Source organism: Labrus bergylta, chromosome 22 (assembly GCF_963930695.1).
Source record: "Labrus bergylta chromosome 22, fLabBer1.1, whole genome shotgun sequence".
NCBI lineage: Eukaryota > Metazoa > Chordata > Actinopteri > Labriformes > Labridae > Labrus > Labrus bergylta.
In genome coordinates this window covers 15,093,532-15,112,574 of record NC_089216.1, presented here as the reverse complement: position 1 = coordinate 15,112,574, position 19,043 = coordinate 15,093,532, and the positions used below count along the sequence as shown (strand labels likewise).

The 19,043-nt window shown below is 43.2% G+C and overlaps 1 protein-coding gene and 2 non-coding genes across 3 annotated transcripts; all 3 read right to left on the bottom strand.

The window, feature by feature from the left end:
* Positions 1-7,892: 7,892 nt before the first annotated feature.
* On the bottom strand, positions 7,893-17,816 carry eif4a1a (eukaryotic translation initiation factor 4A1A). The gene is made up of 11 exons (XM_020649274.3): positions 17,703-17,816; positions 16,166-16,208; positions 15,846-15,978; positions 13,806-13,945; positions 12,199-12,367; positions 11,660-11,769; positions 11,293-11,436; positions 10,507-10,644; positions 10,268-10,357; positions 9,404-9,483; positions 7,893-8,752 (listed from the first exon to the last, which is right to left on the bottom strand). Exons 1-11 carry the CDS (start codon positions 17,723-17,725, stop codon positions 8,608-8,610), a joined length of 1,215 nt encoding a protein of 404 aa, XP_020504930.1. The 5' UTR covers positions 17,726-17,816; the 3' UTR covers positions 7,893-8,607.
* Positions 11,994-12,130, bottom strand: LOC114921064 (small nucleolar RNA SNORD10). Its single transcript, XR_003809372.1, has one exon. It is a non-coding gene; the product is annotated as a small nucleolar RNA SNORD10 (small nucleolar RNA).
* On the bottom strand, positions 13,271-13,407 carry LOC114921063 (small nucleolar RNA SNORD10). The gene has a single exon (XR_003809371.1). It is a non-coding gene; the product is annotated as a small nucleolar RNA SNORD10 (small nucleolar RNA).
* Positions 17,817-19,043: the final 1,227 nt, after the last annotated feature.

Below are 19,043 nucleotides of genomic sequence, written 5' to 3'. Positions count from 1 at the left end.
TGATGTGAGAACGCAGCAGGATATAATCAGGAGAATTCACCTGGAGCGAGTGGGAGGGGGTGGTGACGTTTATTCCCTGTGATCGCTGCACGACCATAGACTGTCTGCACGCCACCTCTACCATCTCCGTGCTCTAATGAACCTGCTGCTGCATGTTTCCTGTTCTCCAGTATGTTCTTCTCCACTCTTTAGTTCACATTGACATTCTGTTCAACTACATGTAGCATTGATAGAAAGACACATATTCTCATTATAGTGTCGTATAGGGGACTCTGCTACTTTTTACGACACTTCTACATCTTTCATTTTCGTCACCTCTTGCCTCCTCCTGACTACCATGGTGCATTCCATTCACCTCTGAATTCGGAGCTGGGAATGACATCACACTGGAGTTGACCATGTTCCAGTTACAAGTTAGTATCAAGTCAGTAAAGGAGGATGGCCCCTTCTTCGTACGCTACTTCCACGTCGTTCTTTTTACTTACCTCGGCTGTGTGACCTCCAGGTTTCCGAAGAGAAGTGGACAGACTGATGAGTGATGATGTCACAGTGTCTACGTTTACGTCCAACATCGAGGCTAATGCTCAAGTGATGCTAATGTACACGCTGCATCTCTATCAGGTCTCCACATGGAGCCAAATAGATTCCTCAAGTGATGTCACCTGAGTCAGAGGCAGACAGATCTGAAGACTACAAGTTTGAAAAGTAAAAAACTACATCTATTTCATAACACAGGTGTGAAGGAAAGGAAGGAGGCGATCAGTAACTGTAGACCGACTCCTGAAGGTCGTCTCAATTGTACAAATACAAAATGTTGCGCATGTTTTTGTGCAATTTAGACGGTGTGCAGGAGTTTGTGTGCGACTTTTGTTTATTAATATCAAGACATTACCAAGTAACAGGAGTCTGGGACTTCTCTTTCATGTTGCCATGGTATCAAACAGGTATGAGAATCGTTGAATTTTCTCAGAATCTGTTATCAAGACGACCCTTCCAGCATATCTTTAAATTAAACACCCAAGTTGCATCATGGGTAATATTATGGCCTGAAAAACAAAGATGCATCTTGTGTGTGAGTCAGTCAGTGTGAGAGTTTCCCGCAAACAGGTGTGTGTGTGTGTGTGTGTGTGTGTGTGTGTGTGTGTGTGTGTGTGTGTGTGTGTGTGTGTGTGTGTGTGTGTGTGTGTGTGACACCATGTGTTTGTGACTAATTGTGAATTGTGCAGCTCCAGTCTCCCGTTTCCATCTCCATGACAACCCAGTGAGGAATCCCATCCACCCTCCTCTCTCTTTCCCTCTTTCAAAAACATCTCCCTCTCTCTCTCTCTCTCTCCCCGCCTCTCTCCTTCCTTTTCTTCGTCCGTCCGTCAGCTCCGTGTCTCGAGTCGGGATGTTGGAGGAGGTTTTCAACTCCTGCGTCTCCTCACACACTCTGACGTTACGTTTGTGTGTCACATCAGACACAGAAGAAGCCAACATGGCAGCCGGTTCCTTCTTTCTTTCTGTCATCACGAGTGGAAAGTTTTCTTTTAAAAGTCAGGAGACCTCTCCCTCTCTCCCCCAGGTTTCATGAAAGGGTTAATTTACAGGTTTGTAACCTTTTGTCGGTCTATCGGAGTGTGGTATAAAGTTAGAAAAACTCTTTAAGTTGTTTCCTGTGTTTTCTGAGTTCCTCGTTGTTGTCCCAGAAAATCTACAGACTAGTCCGGCCTTCAGGCTACAGAACTACAAACAGAAAAAATGGCATAAAAACACCAGAGCAGAGGGTTATCTGGATGAGGAGTGTTTTCAGCTGTATTTACATATCCCAGAGCATTTAGCTGAAGAAATGCAGCAGTGGGGCTGCAGTGCATCCTGGGACATGTAGGCACGGCCTGCACAGAGCAGACGAGCCGCACCTGGTCCTGCAGAGGGAGGAGCGCTCAGCCGTTAAAGACGTCTACAGCAGGAGGTCTGAGAGGACCATAAAAAAAAAAAAACATCATCACCACGGAAACAGAGTCTTCACTCAGCTGTGGTCAGGGAGGGGTTAATGTTGAGAGAAGGCTGAGACTGAGGGGATGTGGACGAGTTAAGAAACCTTAGACTTATGTAATTTATAATCCCTCGGCCTTCCATTAAACATCACTCAAACGTCACTCTGATAACTTAGACCGCAGCGAGCTGGTCGTTTTGTTCTTCTTTTCATTTTTACCACTTTTCTCCTGCCAGTCCCTCCGTAAATGTTCACGAGAAGTTGCGGTGAGCTGATGTGAGAACACAAGACAGATTTAGAATAAAAACCACCATGAGAGGGCGGGAGGGGTTGGTGAAGGTCATATCCTGCGACTGGTGTTTTTAGGCGTTTTGTGAAAGTGTGAAAACTCCAATATATTTCAAGGGAGGGTGGTGGACACCAAATCAGAGGTAACAGAGTACTTTTAAACTTCCATTCAAAAAGCGGACACAAACATGACTCCATGGTGCTAGGAGATGTCAATGTGTTTAAAACATTAATAATATGCAACATAAATGAGGAATTTGATTTGGTGCGTTTGTCGCCCACCTAAGGGCTCTGAGTGTAAATGCACGGTGGTCACACAGAAACACACTGCGCTAGGCGTGGCCGCTCCAAAAATGCCTGAGCTCATCTGGGTGAAAAAAACAGCTATCTGGAGCGGGGCTCCGGGCGCATACTTGACTAATTAAAATAAGTTGGAAAAAATGTGTTTAAGCAAACGTAGAGCTCCTGCTGTTGCTTTGCTCGTAGAAGAGGAGGGGGTATGTCGTGAAAAGTGGAGGTAAAGCCTCCTACTTGATGCAATCGACTGCCGCGGCCAATAGTGATGAGCGTTGTGACTCGGCGTCTTGAACTGAAAAATTGAACACGTTTTAACTTTTATGCATGCCCTCTAAACGCAAGAAAAATGCTTTGCTTAGCAGCAGAGAGAGCGTCCGGCAAGCGCCCTGTACCAGAGGAAAACAAGGGCTTTGCTAGCGACACGTCTGTGTGATCGGGTCCTTAGTAAAATTAACCAGCTGGGCGTCAGCCTTGCAGCTCTAACGTGTAAAAATACGACCAATACCTGCTCTCACTCGACCTCTCGCTCGCTCATGCTCTCTCTCTTCTTAGCTTCACCCGTCTCCGTCCTCTTCCTCTCAGCCGTCGTATCAAACAGTATAGAGACGGGTTAACTGGCTGCTTTGTAGCTGAAGGCTGTTGTGTGAACTGGCGCCGTAAAGACGTGGGCGCTCTGTGGACATGAGAGAGACGCCATTCTCCCTGACGTTATTGTTCGATTAGATCGACTTTGAAGCGACTGAAGGAGGAGAAGTTACAGGTTGTTGCAGTTTTACGAACACTTGTATTCATGGGATTCGTTTTGTTTATGTTTCTGTCCCGAGTGGTTAAAAATGGTGGAAAGCCGCTTTAACCTAATTATGCCGTAATATCTCCTGCTGACTCAAAAGTGGACTCAGTCAGCATGTCAGAGCATCAAGTCACATGAGTTCTTTTGGCGTTAAAGAGGCCTGACAATGACATTTCCATTATAGCTGCTCGCTCACAATAAGCACAAAGTAATGAGAGGATCTGAATGTTATGGAACTCAGCGAGGTAAAAACAGCGTGATGGAAAGGAGGGAAAATGTGAATGAACAGAAATTAAGTGGGATGAAATCAAGGAGTAAGAAGGGCAGCGAGGTGGGGGGGGTCGGGAGTGGGGGGTAGATTATAGGGTGAGAAAGAAGCAGTGAAGACGGACGAATGAAAGCCACAAAACGAAGGAAGAAAGGGAGAGCGAGATGGAGAGGCAGAACAAGGGAGGAGGAGGGACGAGAGGATGAAGGGATGGATGATGAAGGGTGGGCTGTGAGGAGGGGGGGGAGGGGGGTGGTTTTAGGTGACAGGCCTCATTGAATAGCCCTCTTTTCTCCCTCTGCTGCCTTCTCTTCTCATGCAAAGCAGCCCGTTCAGCCTCCCAGCCATCCGTCACACAACAGAAAGAGCATGGCAGGCCCTTTACGAGCCCCACACTCGCATAATCCCCCCCCCCCACAACCCCACCATCTCTCAATCCCACAATCCAGCACCCATCAGGGGGTGCAGTGAGGGGGGGGGGGGGGGGGGGGGGGCATGAGTGTGTGTATGGGGGATGGGCAAGGGGGCATCTTGGCCACAGAGAGGGAAAGTGCCTTTAGAAGGAGACGGGCCACCTAGGCTGAGAGAGGGACAAAAAGCTGAGACGTCACTTGTTTTCAGGCGGCAGGGACGTCACGCAGGGACAGTTAACCTGTGTGTGTGTGTTTGTGTGTGGTTTGTCATGATAAAAATAACTAAAATTCGATACGATTCTAGTAAAGAGTAAAATGATATCGGTCCCTTTTCTATTCTACAGAAACAGAACTAGAAGTCCTGAGCTCCATATTGGGTCATTTCTTCTTTTTAATAATCAAAAGCTGAAGGTAAACTCTTGAACACTCTTTAAAGCCGTTTCCACACGCACTTGTTCACACATGCACCTCACAGCGAGACACCTTTGGGTCGTTCCATTTGTTCTCAGAAGTCGGAAATGTGACATTCCAGTCAGATACATCTTCAGGACTTCGTAACTCCGACTTGAAACTCGGAGCAGCTTCTGTGACCGAACTCTAAATCCATCATGGCTGCTCCGTGCATCAACAGTAAAGATCAAGCTGTACACTACGTTTAGTGTTTATTGGCAGCGTGGGCCCCGTGTCCACCAAGTGTCTTTTTTTCTGAGCATCTTTTTAAAAATGTTTTCAATGAGTAGAGAGCGTTAGCAGCAGCAGGTGGCGGCCTGGAGAAAGAGCACAGCACCCAGCGCCTTTATTCCAAGCGCTCAAGTTGAAAATCTTTCAACTTTTAGAAAGGTGCTGTTGACATCACCAGCGCTCCAAATGTTTGATATTCTCCACAGTTTAGCCTCCTACGGATCGTGTCTTGTACCAACATCCTCCTTGCTCCGTGTCTGATCGGGAAATAAACGATCTCAAATATAAAACATCCAGTAAAAAGTAACGGACCTAGCCGTTCACATATGCTCCTCACAGCGGTGGACTTTCCCTGTCAGAGGGGAGGGGGGGCGGGGGATTTCCAGACATAAGACGTGACGTAAATAAACAACGCGGACAGAGTCCGCTACACGACATTATAATGAGAATATTTGCCTTTATATCAATGTTATGTGTAATCCAATGGAATGACAACATCCACAATCTCAATATGAACTAAAGAGTGGAGAAGAACATACTGGAGAACAGGAAACATAATGCAGCAGGTTCATTAGAGCACGGAGATGGTAGAGGTGGCGTGCAGACAGTCTATGGTCGTGCAGAGATCACAGGGAATAAACGTCACCACCCAATACTTGTAGAGTTTTCCTGAATATCTCCTGCTGCCACCTCACATCAGCTTATCCTGACTTCATGTGGAAAAGTTACAAGAAGGCCAGCATGAAAATTTCAGGAAGTTTTCAAAAAGTTTTGTGCACATGTGAAAGAACCAACAAATAAACATCCAATCAGGAGCAACTCAGGGTTTCATCTGGACTACAGCAGCAGGTGAATTCAACAGTGTTTGGCTTTGTGTTGCCATGACTCTATATTCTTTAAAATCCAATACAATCCAAATAAACTCTTACGATCTCAAAAGCTGTTACAAAAGTAGAAGTCCGAGGCACTAATCATCGATCATTTCTTGTTTTTAAATATCAAAAGCTGCAGAGAAACTCCTGCATACAGCACAATTAAGTGAAACGTTTCCAACAAGTTTGTGCAATTTACACAGTGCTCTCTCGCTTTCTTTTGTAATTTATGACGCTAACTTTAATCAAAACAACATATGGTTGGTTTTTAAATACTTGCATGGTGGAGAAATGATTGTCTGTCACGTATCTCTCTGACAATCATGCCGTCAGTGCTGAACTATCCCGCCGCAGTAAAAAGAACAATGTCTCCCTCTAGTGGACGGTCAGCGTCATTGATCTTAAACCATATTTATCCTCCTCGGAGAACTGATACGTTTATATTTATATTTCTGGGCTAAAAGACGTCACCAAGCCAATTTAACAGCATTTAAAAATTAGACAAAATACCGGCTATCCCCGTCCCTGAGAAACTCCACAGGTGTTGGCCTTTTGCTGTCACAACACTCTCTGTGATTACATGGCGCTGATACAAAACTTTTCATGTTCAATTTCAATGGGACTCTTTGTATATATTCTGTACCTGTCTGGTTTTAAATCATCAGTAAATTTTTATTAAGAACTATTAGTTGTTTTATTGAGAATGTATATATAATGTAAATGTATGTAAATGTATATAACACGAATAGAGGTCAAAATGTCGCTACGCTGGGTAGAAACATATGGCAGAAAAGATACTCAGCTGATATCTGCCGCGCTTACAATCATCCAATCACAACTACTCTTGGAGAGCACGAGTAGCCAATCACAACGTAGTAAGGAGGGGCTTGAGAAGCTCAGAGTGAGTAGCCAATCACAGCACTAACTGCGGGACTTGAAGCACGGCTAGAGCCGGAGACAGCAAAGAAGGCCTATTATAATACACCTATTTGTGAATATCATATTATAAAGAACTACATTAACCATGCCAGAGCGACGTCTCTGATTGGTGGAGCTCGCCGTTACCATGGCAACGTTTCACGGAATTTACTGGTAATCTCGTTGTACCGAAGTGAATGTAATTAATAGCGTCACACAGAACAAACAAATATATATACAAACTGTTGTTTTTTAGTCTCGAGTGTTGGGCTAACTTGTTTGTCTCGGTTCCAGGCTTCATTCTCTTGATAGTAGGATTTGGTAAAATGTCGATGGATTATGTAATTTGTGAAATCCACTTCCGGAAACCGAACCGACGAAAGTGTGCGGTCACGTTTGAGCTCTTTGAGCAGGTGGGATTTAAAAAAAATAATTAAAAAAAGAGGCGCATGTGTGACTGAATGAACATGACACTGATACACAACTGTAGTTTATTACGGAAAACATCAACCAGTATAATAGGCTGCATTATGAAGTGTCTTTGAAGCAGGAAGAGCAGCTTTCAGGATGGTTTATAACTAATATTTACTCAAACAATGGAGGGAAGAAAAAATTAAGTTTAGAGGAAAAACTTCATGGCCCAAACTGCAGTGTATCATGAAAATACTTGAAAACTAATAGAACCTATATTTAGTACATAAACAAACATTAGAAGAGCCTTTCCACGCAGGATTCGGCCATTTAGAGTTTTCATGCTATTCAACAATTCAGAGTCCAGTTTACACTGTTAAAAGGAGAAACCTTTATTTCTTTAAAGACCATTAAAATAAATACTATACAGAATCCAATGTAGAAAACTTGATACACTGTTTCTGTCTCAAAAAGGTTAACAAGTCCGTCAATTCATTTTAAAAAATAGCACTGACTATACACCCCAAAACATGACAGTTCTCCTACACCAGACACCCCATGATGACAGGCATTTTAATGAGCTTTAAGAGAGGGGGACGGGTAGGGAGGGTCTCTATATACTTTAATCTATAGTTTGGTCCTTTCGTGTAGATAGCCACCCCCCCTCCCCGACATTTTGGGGAGGTAGGTTACAAAAAGTCACCGACACCTCATCAAAATCAAGATATTGTGGAGGGAAAAAAAAAAAAAAAAACCCAAGAAAACAAAAACAAAAAGTTAGAGGTGAAAATCCAACCAGGTCATCAGGGTCCAGAGGCAAAGTTTCCCCCAACTCACCGTCGTTTTGCCTCCAAACGTCCTCGGCCAGCGGTCGGTCTTCATCTGAATGCTACTGCACGAGTCAAGCAGTATGTACAATAGCGATAAAAAATATATATAATATGAAACAGCAGTAAAATGGTAAACAACTCATTGATGATGGATTTTTACTATACAGGTCTTTTTATTGAGTATGCCCTGTGTACTCTCGCCCCCAAAAACTGCTCTTTGCAACATAGTCATAATTTTCAAGGCTGTTTGTTTTTTTAAAGTACACTGAAGGTTGTTTAAATACTGATCAGGTCAAATGCAGCGCTTCTTGTTGGATTAATTTTCCAGTCCAAACTGAGCTGCAGTCTAAACCTCTCATCCAGCAGCTACAAATCACAGCCACATTTCACAGGAGTTTCTCTGAAAACATGCACAACGTTAACACAACCGAGCAGAGTTTGTTATTTGATGTTCAGCTAAAATCCTTTAATTGATCATGAACCTTGTTTTTTTTTTGTTTTTTAAATGTGCTTTTTGGAAATGCGGTCGTTTTGCATTCTTGTTACAAACTTTCTGCTAAAAGTCCGCGGGTGGAAATGTTCAAATTGGAATTTGAGAGGAGAGCCGCAGGGTGAGTCTTGGATTGGACTAAGGAAAGAAAGCACACAAAGCAGGTCAGTAATTCATCCTTCCAACATGGCTGAATCTATTTGAAAGGAAAGGAAGGAGAGGTGGCTGCGTTCTCCCTTTCCTTTATGATGGAGGGGGTAAAAGTCGAGGCTGAATTTAGCAAAAGAAGTTCTTGGAATCAGATCTTATAAGAAACAAGGTTTGACTTCTAAAATAAGCGGGGTGGGGAGGACAGAGGGCGTGTGAGGGTTCTTCTAGATGAGGTCAGCCACATTCATGGGCATCTCCTCCACCGTGGTGTTGTAGAAGGTCTCGATGTCCCTCAGGGTTCGCTTGTCGTCCTCTGTCACCATGTTGATGGCAACTCCCTTTCTGCCGAAACGGCCACCTCGACCAATCCTGAGAGGAGAGAAACGATCAGTTTCATCCAGCATGTTGTCTGGAGGCTCTAGTGTTCGGGTCAGAAAACTCCTGAGAGTTTAGTTCTACTCTTGTCGAGCTCTGCAGAGACACCAGACTCCACTGACAAAAACAAAGATTTAATCTTATATTCAAAAAGGACCTCCTGATGTGCCGCCAGTGCCATTAGTTAGTCTGTGGTGCATCATCACATTTTCTTGAACTGTACATTTTTCTTGGTACTCCAAGTAGTTTTCTCAGCTGCTGGTTTATACATTTAAATCAGTCCATTTTATTTAAAGACTACTGTCTTTAACAGCTAGTAAAAACCTATACCATAAAATCCAGAATACAAGTCTCACTGGTACAAGACAGTCTGTTTTGGGGGTTTCCCCAAAAAGAAACGGATTAAATTGTCTTCCTGCTTTTCAACAAAGTCCACAACTTGCAGTTTCTGTGCAGCTCTTTTAGTTCCGTCTGTTTTTGCTCTGTGGAGTTTGCGCTCCTACTAGCTACAGTACGCTACTTGAGCTCTGAGCCTACACTGAAGGTTTTGAAGCACAGACAGCCCGCGAGTTGTCCAGATAACTGATGTGATTTAACTGCTCAAGAACGCAAAGTCACTTCTGTTTCACACATATTGAAACTTACCTGTGGATGTAGTTTTCTCTGTTGGTCGGCAGGTCATAGTTGATGACCAGGGACACCTGCTGGACATCAATACCTCTGGCCTGAAGAGGAACGTAATGGCGATTAGTTTCACACATCGATCGTACAGAATAGCAACATGTGGAGCCAAAGATCAGTCTGTCAGTGAGTCAGAGCAAACAGTCAGGCTGCATTTTAAAAAAAATAAATAAAAAAACTGAATGGACACGGGAGTAAAACAAGTGATCCTGAGAAACTTAGAAGGTCAAGCAATATCACAATAAACAAATCATAAGTCAGATCCGAAAACACCTCGCTCAAAATTAACAAACAAAACTATTAAACATGCAAAGAAACCTTGAAAAAAATCCTGATTTTCTTGCCCAAAAAAAAAAAAAAGAAAGTAAAATCTTGTCAGAAGGTCCAAACTAAATTTTTCCAGCAGCTAAATTCCCCCTCAAAGTAAGTTACTTTTACACTTTAAAACAGTGAGCCGGTCTTAAAGTAGGTTAGAGTCACAAAACTCCAGGGTCTTGTGATCCTTTACTGTTATCTCTCCATCCATGACCCTTCAGGGGCTCCATACAGTCTAAATATAGAGCATTCATGAAGTTTTCACACTTTGCTTTACAAAACTCCAATTTAAGAAGTCCCATCATTATTAAAAATGTGATAAGATTTAGTGTAATCTGCCAATTAGTTGTTATTCCAGGATGTGGGACCTGGACACAGTGGAGGGCAGACAGCTTCTCTACCAAGGAACATTCAGTCCTTCACCAACACACCAGCTGGGAGGAGAGGGAACCCTGGACTGATGATGACCTTATTGTCTAACAAACGGAATAAAAATAGAGCTCGTGATCGTACCAGCAGGTCAGTGGTGATGAGGACTCGACTGGAGCCGGAACGGAACTCCCTCATGATCAAGTCTCTCTCTTTCTGGTCCATGTCACCGTGCTGAAACACAAGAGTCAAACTTTACACACAGAAAATAAACACGTCATACAGAGGCTCCAGGTAGGTCTCTGTGTCCGTTCACTTCATGAGGATCGTCCTACATCACAGCGATGACAGCAAGAGGGCTCATGGTCTTAAGAGTTTCTTACCAGAGCAGAGACGGTGAAGTCTCTGGCGTGCATCTTCTCGGTGAGCCAGTCCACTTTCCTTCTCGTGTTGATGAAGATGACGGCCTGTGTGATGGTCAGTGTCTCGTACAAGTCACACAGCGTGTCCAGCTTCCACTCCTAAGAAACAAAGGAAACAGGTCAGACATGTGACATGCCACATTCGGCTGTCGCCGATAACATCTAGCAACAACATCCCTTTCTGTGTAGCATTTGTTTAGTCATACAAGGTAAATCAAGAGGTGACCTTGTTTTCAGGTCAAAACCACATCTGCAAATTAAACTTATGACATGGTCTTGAGTGCATGTTAGTCAGTTTCCTGTGAGTCTTTGTTTAACTGTAAATAATCAGTCACAAAGAGGCGTCACTCTGAATCACTTCAGATGTACAAGTGCGTGTAGTTGGATCTCAATGAGTTTAGTCAGGTCATAGAGGGGTCACTTTTGAATCCAGGGACTGAACAGCAAGTTATTTTAAACAGATGTTATGTTACAAAATTCAGCCCATTCATCATTAAGTCCCCTCCAAAATGTCACTATTGTATAAAAAGATTTAGTGTAATCTGCCAATTAGTTGTGCTTCCAGGACATGGGACCCAGACACAGTGGAGGGCAGACAGCTTCTCTACCAAGGAACATTCAGTCCTTCACCAACACACCAGCTGGGAGGAGAGGGAACCCTGGACCGCACTCTGTCTCAAAATCACAAATAATCTAATGACGTCCATGTGCTTCAAACACAGACGGGACAGGGCGGAACTCCGTTACCTCTTTCTCCACGTTGATGTAGAACTGACGAATACCCTCCAGGGTCAGCTCCTCCTTCTTCACAAGGATCCTCACCGGTTCACGCATGAACTTCTTTGTGACCTCCAACACGTCAGCTGGCATGGTGGCCGACAGGAGGACCACCTGTAGGAACAGACAGGTTAAGGGCTGTTAAAACCTTGACATGTAGTTCTTGACATTTGATATTTTAATCCTTCAGTGTTTTATTTGTAGGTCCTGAAGCAAAGCTCGCTCTTACAGATATCAAACCACAAAATCAGAAGCTGCTTTTCTATAATGGAGGAACATGGTTTAAAAAAAAAAAAAAAAAAGACCAAGAAGCAGAGTACAGGTGTGCACGTCTTACCTGTGCGGAGCTGACCAGTTTCCTGAAGATGTCGTAGATCTGCTCCTTGAACCCTCGACTGAGCATCTCGTCGGCCTCATCCAGCACAAACATCTTGATGTACTTCGAGGCTGCAAGAGAAACGTGAAATGGTTACGAATGATGGAAAGCTTTAAATAGTTCAGGTGTGATGTCGCAGTAGAAACTATCTGAAGAGCTCAGGATAATTGATGTGCACCAAGTCACTGTGTCATGGCAGAAAACAAAACATTTATTCATTACTTGCATTTTCTGCAAGTCTGACTTCATCGTCACTGCTAGTTCTAAGTCTCCATTTCAAAACCTTGATGGCTGCTGTATTCAGAACAAGTTATGATCACGTCTCTGGACCCCCGCTGTGCCGACAACTCGAGCCAACAGAACGCCGACAAGAGCGCCAACACAGCCGGCGTTCACAGAGTCAGTTGACACGCATGAGTTTCATCATTAACAGCACGTTCTCTCTGGTGGTGAACTACACTCGAGGGCTACTATGATGGTTTACTTTTACAATAACTTACAGATGTGTCCACGGTTCAACATGTCGAACACGCGGCCGGGGGTTCCCACCACGATGTGAGGAGGCTCGGCCATTAGCTTTTGGGACTCGCTGCGGATATTGGTCCCTCCGATGCAGGCGTAGCAAATGGCTCCCATGTAGTCGCCCAGGGCCAGCACCACCTTCTGGATCTGCAGAAATACACAAGTTGATACTCCTTGAACCCCAACAAGGATAACATCTAAAAAAGGCTTTACGATGATCTCAGAGCGTTCAAAAACAGAGAAGATCAAGACTTAGGGGGGCCTCTGCACATCTGCCAATTTTGTAGGTATAAAACTGATGGCTGAACAACTGTTTTTTTTCTATGATAACGGCTGCTGTGTGACAGTAACTGCTCCGTTTACATCATCTGGATGTTGAGATTAATGACGGCATTGCCATCGCAGCTCTGATCAGACAGATTGAGGAGGATGTTGGTACACTTACCAGTCCATAGGAGCCAGAAATACAAAGAATATCATATTTGGCAAAATAACTTGAGTGTTTATATGATGTGATGCCATTACAGCCTGTATCACCGTACCAAAACATTTTACCTCCCAGATGTAAAACCTGTTTTCACTCAACCCCAGTAAAGAATAAACACCTGACTGTGTTCTTAACTTCCTGTCTTCTGCACAGGTAAACCTGTTTCTCAAGAGTTCAAACGGTCAAAAGTTTAGAGGTTGATGCAGTGATATGCTGCCCAGCAATGTTTTAAACCGTGCCTCAGGTTGTGGCATGGGTTTGCCCAAAGCTAGATTATTATTTTTTTGTTCATCTTCAGGCTCTTGAGCTTAACAGGTGTCGTCATGGATTCAGATCACATTACAAATCTGGCTGTATACATTTATCACCTGGGGAGTCACCCAGAGCGCATGATTACACATGGCTGTGTTAACCACAGGGCAAGACAAATCGTGATTGAGACATGAAGGCGAGCACTGGGAGCTCAGTGCCATGTGGACAGAATTTTTCTAATCAGCAGCGCACCCTAGTGGACTTGCATTAACTGTAACAGTCAGTGAGATCATCAGAAGTGTGATTTGTGCTGTATTCAGAACGAGTTATGATCACGTCTCTGGACCCCTGCTGTGCCGACAACTCCAGCCAACAGAACGCCGACCAGAGTGTCAACACAGCCGGTGTTCACAGAGTCAGTTGACACGCATGAGTTTCATCATTAACAGCACGTTCTTCTGATCCTTTAGTGTAAACGTTTGGATAATAAGTGAACAGGAAAGGTGGGTATGAGGAGCATCTCCAGGTTTCTCCATAAATGCAGAAGAAGAACCTTTGATTTGTCTTGTGGTCATGTGACAGCTTTGACTGTTATAGATCATAGCAGCTGGCTTTAAGTTAATTATAGTTATTAAAACAATCAGTAGACCTTTCAATGCTGTGTGAGGGATTCAATATGATCAGATTTGTTCCCTTCAGCCTCCCAAAAACATAAACACTGATGTCGTTCAGCTGCTCGTCAGTTTCTGCCCCATAGACTTTCATAACTAAGTTTCAAAGCTGCAAGTCGAATGATGTAACAGGTGCGATTAATCATTGGTAAAAAGTGTTTGAGAGGAGGTGTACCTGCTGAGCCAGCTCCCTGGTGGGAGCCAGGACCAGAGCCTGGGTGTCTTTCAGCTCCACATCGACCTGCTGGAGGATGGAGATGGCAAAGGTGGCAGTCTTCCCAGTACCGGACTGGGCCTGAGCGATCACATCGTAACCTGCAGGACGGCACAAACGTGAAAATGAAACTAGCTGTAAGCACCATTTTACTGTTAATCCCAAACTGAACCATCGTTTAGTCTAAACTGCTTTGTAGTTCAGCATCATTATGGCGATATACCCAGGAGGATTTTACTTGATGTCACCATTGTCTGCTAGTCTTACACTAACAGTCATTTATTATCAGTTGTAGAAAGTAAGTGAATACTTGCACCTGAATTAAAAATTTAAGATTCTAGGATGCATTCACAGATTCAAGATTTATATCATCACTCTAAAAGAGTACAATGTGTAAAGAACTGTTTCCAGCATGGCTCTGTTTAATTTGACATAAATGTAATAAAACTAAAATCTATTTCTGACACTTGATTGACAACATCAAGTGCTGTAATTTTTGTCCATGGATTAAATGACTTTGGTTAGCAACTCTGCTTTACTTAAACTTTGTTAGATTTTACAAATTATAAAGTAGATCCACATTAAAATGTTGCTTCCTGTAATGTAGACGGATGTGTATTATAACGTAGTGATGATAATGAGCTGGCTGCAGGTTATCTTCCTACTTTGATCCTAAATCAGCTTTCAGTTTAGTTTAAGTGGTTTAGATTTGCTTGTTCAATTCAAACACTATTATCAGATTAATATTTGACTGTTGTCCCACACTGCAGACCATTTATCTGATTCTTAAGGAAAGGCGAGAGCCATTACGGATCATTTTATTATGGCCATTTACAAGCTCTTCAGTTCTTTATGACCAAACATTGAATCAGCGTTTAGCATCTATCGCCATCTTCTCCTGCTACCCTCACTGACAGCGGTGAACGCCGTTAACATAGTTTATTTGCCACAATCGAGACTGGTAAGGAGAATTTGATAGAAAGCATCAATAATTGCACAAGATAAAAAGCCCACCATCAGTCTATGCAGGGCTGCTCAGCAAAGCTTTCTACCATGAGCCCCCGGGGAGCCTCGACATAACAACAGGAAGCGGCTGGATGACAGTCTGATGCGGTATAGTTTTGTAATTGCATGCAGGACAGGAGCTGCGCAGCAACCAACGCAGACGCACACAGAATGGGACATTTAAAAAAAACTGGACTTAGAAAATTAAAAAGGGGGGCGGGTGGGGCGGGGTCAAGCGGATGGTGGACAGAGTGATGGTCAATCAAAGTAGTGCGATGTGTGTCACGTATGGGATGATGCAAAACAAAATGACATCTTTCCATTATTGCATGTCCACAGGATCCTGTTTGTGCACGTGTATATTTCAGCCTGTGTGTTGCATAATTAACAGACTGTAAAAACAGAATTTCCCCTTGCGTGGATCAATAAAGTAAGTCTTCTTAAAATGTGGTCAACCTACAGAATGTGGTGGTTCTGGGCACCTGACCTTTTCATTAGATTTTTTACACACATTTGGAGAGTGGGGATGAGGCACCACTAAACAAAAGTCTCCTCCATAAATGTTAATTATTAATGAAATGTGACTATTGTTTTAAAAGATTTAGTGTAATCTGCCAATTAGTTGTGATTCCAGGACTTGGGACCTGGACACAGTGGAGGGCAGACAGCTTCTCTACCAAGGAACATTCAGTCCTTCACCAACACACCAGCTGGGAGGAGAGGGAACCCTGGAGTGCACAAGTCTCAAATAATGGACATTTGTAACATGCTTAGAATTCTCTTACTCTACGCTTAAAAGTCACCGCTCTTTTCCCCCCCTCTCAGTCACACTGACGTTTTATGTGTTTAGAGGAATTAGTATTTGTAAGTGCAAAATCTCAATAAGACATTTGAAGAAGAAAACAACAGCAGTTTATAAATTACATACCTCACATAACTGTTCTTTGCATATGAAATACTGAAAATGTCTATTCGTTTAAAGAACATGGTACTCACCCTTGATACAAGGGATAATGGCTCTCTGCTGGATGGCGGAGGGCTTCTCAAAACCATAGGCATAAATTCCCCTGAGAAGGGTCTCGCGCAGGCTCATCTCATCAAAACTGTCAACGATCTCGTTCCAGTTACTCTGAAAGGAAACAAATTCAGACAATTAAAACGGAAATTAGTGACAGGATTCTTTTGACTTTGTACATCAGCTTCCTGATCGTCTGGGTTACTTCAACACATTTTATACTACGATAAATCCAATTTTCAGATGTTAAAAGGTCGCGAATGTGATGTTTTACGACCCTGATGATAACAGTGGAACTCACCTCGATGATGCCATCTGGCTCCATGCCCTCGGGGCCATTGTCTCTGTGGATGACAAGACAATTAAGTCAATGATTTTATTCCTGTTACTTCAAAAACTATTTCACATAAAGCATTATTGTGCAGGAGACTCAGAGCCGACCAAACACAAAAACATGCAAGTCTTACACATCTTTAACACTTTATTGACACGACCTTTTAACGAATTTCCAACATTAAACTTAACCATTATCAATACATTTTCGTGGTTATTTACAAAACATTGACTACAGTTCGTATCCTGAGCGCTATGATTGACTGGAAATCACTTTAGCCATTTTATACGTCTGCTGGGGTGCAAACGCCTTTTCAGGAGTCCGCCATTTTTACCACATTTATTCAAGATGGTCGATTCTTCATCTGAGCTGAAATCGACGAGAGTCCACGAGAACGGCGGCTACGGCCAATTTAACCAAATTAATACAGCCTAACAGCTTAATGTGACGCCTTTACCGCCCAACATCGACATTTGGGGCAGAAATAAGGAGTACAAGACTTTATTTCAGTCAAGAAAAGGCGAAGCTAACAGGCGAGGCTTACAGGCGAAGCTAACGGGCCCCGCTACGCATTATGTGACCTTTTATTGTACTTGTCGAGTCAGCGAAACCTTTTAAACGTTCAGATCATGGTCATGGGCCTGGCCTTTGTCTGGGGAGGTAGATATAACCGTGAACACGGCGGAAACAGCGTGGGGAAAGCTTCTCGGAGCGCAGGCCCGGACGGCCTACTCTACCGGCATTGTCCGAGCCCCTCACGCGACCATGTGCGCGACACATCAAAAAGAACGAATTCACGAAAATCTTCAACAAAACATCCGAGAGTTTGTCTGCACCGTGTGAAAACCAATCATTTAACATTTCCAACCAAAAATTAGCTAATAAATCGAGATTTCTGATGTGCGGAATTTATTAATAAAATAGGGGGATGAGGAAGGCCTTCAGCACGCGCGTTCACGTGCTACTGAAAACGCCGGTGTTCTGTCGTGATCTGCTACCCTATCGAAAATGTTAACATACAGCAGCAGCTGTCTGTATCTGTTAAATAATAATGCGATCAGATCGAGTAATTACTATAATCCACTACTCACTTCATGTATATATTATCGTAAAATCAAATAAAGCTTTACGTACGGCACAGAGCCGCATGCTAGCACATCTCGATAGGTAGCAATATACGATACAACACCGGTCGACATCTTAATTATTCTGTCACGTTTGGGAACGATCGTTACATCCCCGCTGATCTTAAGCACGCGGCATCAATTAGGATGTATGTTTGTTTTTTATTTGTTTTTCATGTACGAGAAGATAATGGCTAATGTTAGCTTAAAGCTAGCTGTCGGCAGGCCCGGTGGTTACTCAAGAAACGTTCCGTTAGCTTGCCTCCCTCAAAGTCTTTATCTTCAACAGTCACATATTACCTCAAATATGTTAACATCGATACAAAAACTCAGCTCTATAAACGCAGAATACGTTTAAAATCATGAAAATATTTCCTCACCTATTTTCATATTCAGCCGACATTATTCCAAAGAAAGAAACTGCGGCAGAAATGTCTTTTATACGTTGACAACACACAAAGAGGCTTTCTCATTGCAACACACCGCCGTCATTTAGCTGTAGTCCCGCCCATGGACGATTGTGATTGGTCGTCTTGAACGCCACACAAAAGAAGGCGGGTTTTAGCGCCAACAGGAGTGGGCGATTGTGCTACCGTTAGCATGCCAAGAAAGCGGGGTTAACGTTTTATTACGAAACTGCATGAGAGGAAACGAAGCTCCTTTCGTCCGGGATAAGCCGGTGAACATTTTCCGAAGTCGCATCCTCAGTTCAGCCATCATTCCAGGCGGACAAAAGACCAAATAATTGTTCTCATGTTTCCATTTCAACCATAGTTCACGTCGGATATTCTCAGAATCAAAACATGGAAAATTACAGCAGTGACACCTCCAGCAGCCTGTGATGTCTCCTGCACACAATGAAACTGCGATTGAGTCACACTGTAGTCATCAGAAGCTTCATGAGTGAAGCATGTTGAAGTATTTTATGCAACATGTCCCACATACAGTCTGAGCTAAATAAACCAGGGGATTCAAAGTGGGGTCTGGGGAGCCTCAGGCTTTCCTTGAGGAGGTTCCAGGGGTCCCCAAATTTATTTCCCTTATTTTTAAAGATTGGGAAGTATGTTGCATTCACAGGAAGAAATAAAATCTGCTCTATTTTTCTGAATAAATGAGATACCTGATCCTCAAAATCCAATCAAAAGTTTAATTTATACCAATTAAAGTATCAAACATTCCCAAACTGTTTAGTTTAACAGTTTTGTTTTGGTTAGAGATGAAACATGGGGAGATACTCATGTTTTCGGCTGCTTTCAGGTGCTCCTAGGATAGTCCTAAAATAGTTAAAAGTTATATCTGAGCTAAAAGTTGATGTGCAATACGTGAATTAAAAGTGTCTTAACATTAACAAAATATCTTTTTGATGAAGAATATAACAGCAAGTCACCAATTCTCCACAGAGTTGTTGCTCTGACTTGAGAAGGCGTTCATGTGCATTTTCGACACCACATGAATGCGGGGTTTAGGGGGTTAGGTCCCATATATTTTTATTGGTTTGTCCACTTTGCACAGGCTGGGGTGATCATCTCAGTTTAGACACAAACCTGATTCGGACCAGTCTGGATCAGGGTTGACCTGCGGTGCAAAAGTGCTCTGAGTATTCAGAAGTTTAGAAAACAACTAAACAAGCTCAAGTCCATTTACTATTAAAACGCTGCAGCTTCGACTCTAAAGCCTCTGGACGCTGTCGATCACTCCGCTCTCAGATTTATAACTGGAGA

Coding starts and splice junctions, on each gene's coding strand:
- eif4a1a (XM_020649274.3), bottom strand. CDS start 17,725: ATGTCGGCTGAATATGAAAATAG. Junction 15,979..16,165: donor AGCCAGATGGCATCATCGAG/GTGAGTTCCACT, acceptor GTTTCCTTTCAG/AGTAACTGGAACGAGATCGT. Junction 8,753..9,403: donor AGAGAAAACTACATCCACAG/GTAAGTTTCAAT, acceptor CTCTCCTCTCAG/GATTGGTCGAGGTGGCCGTT.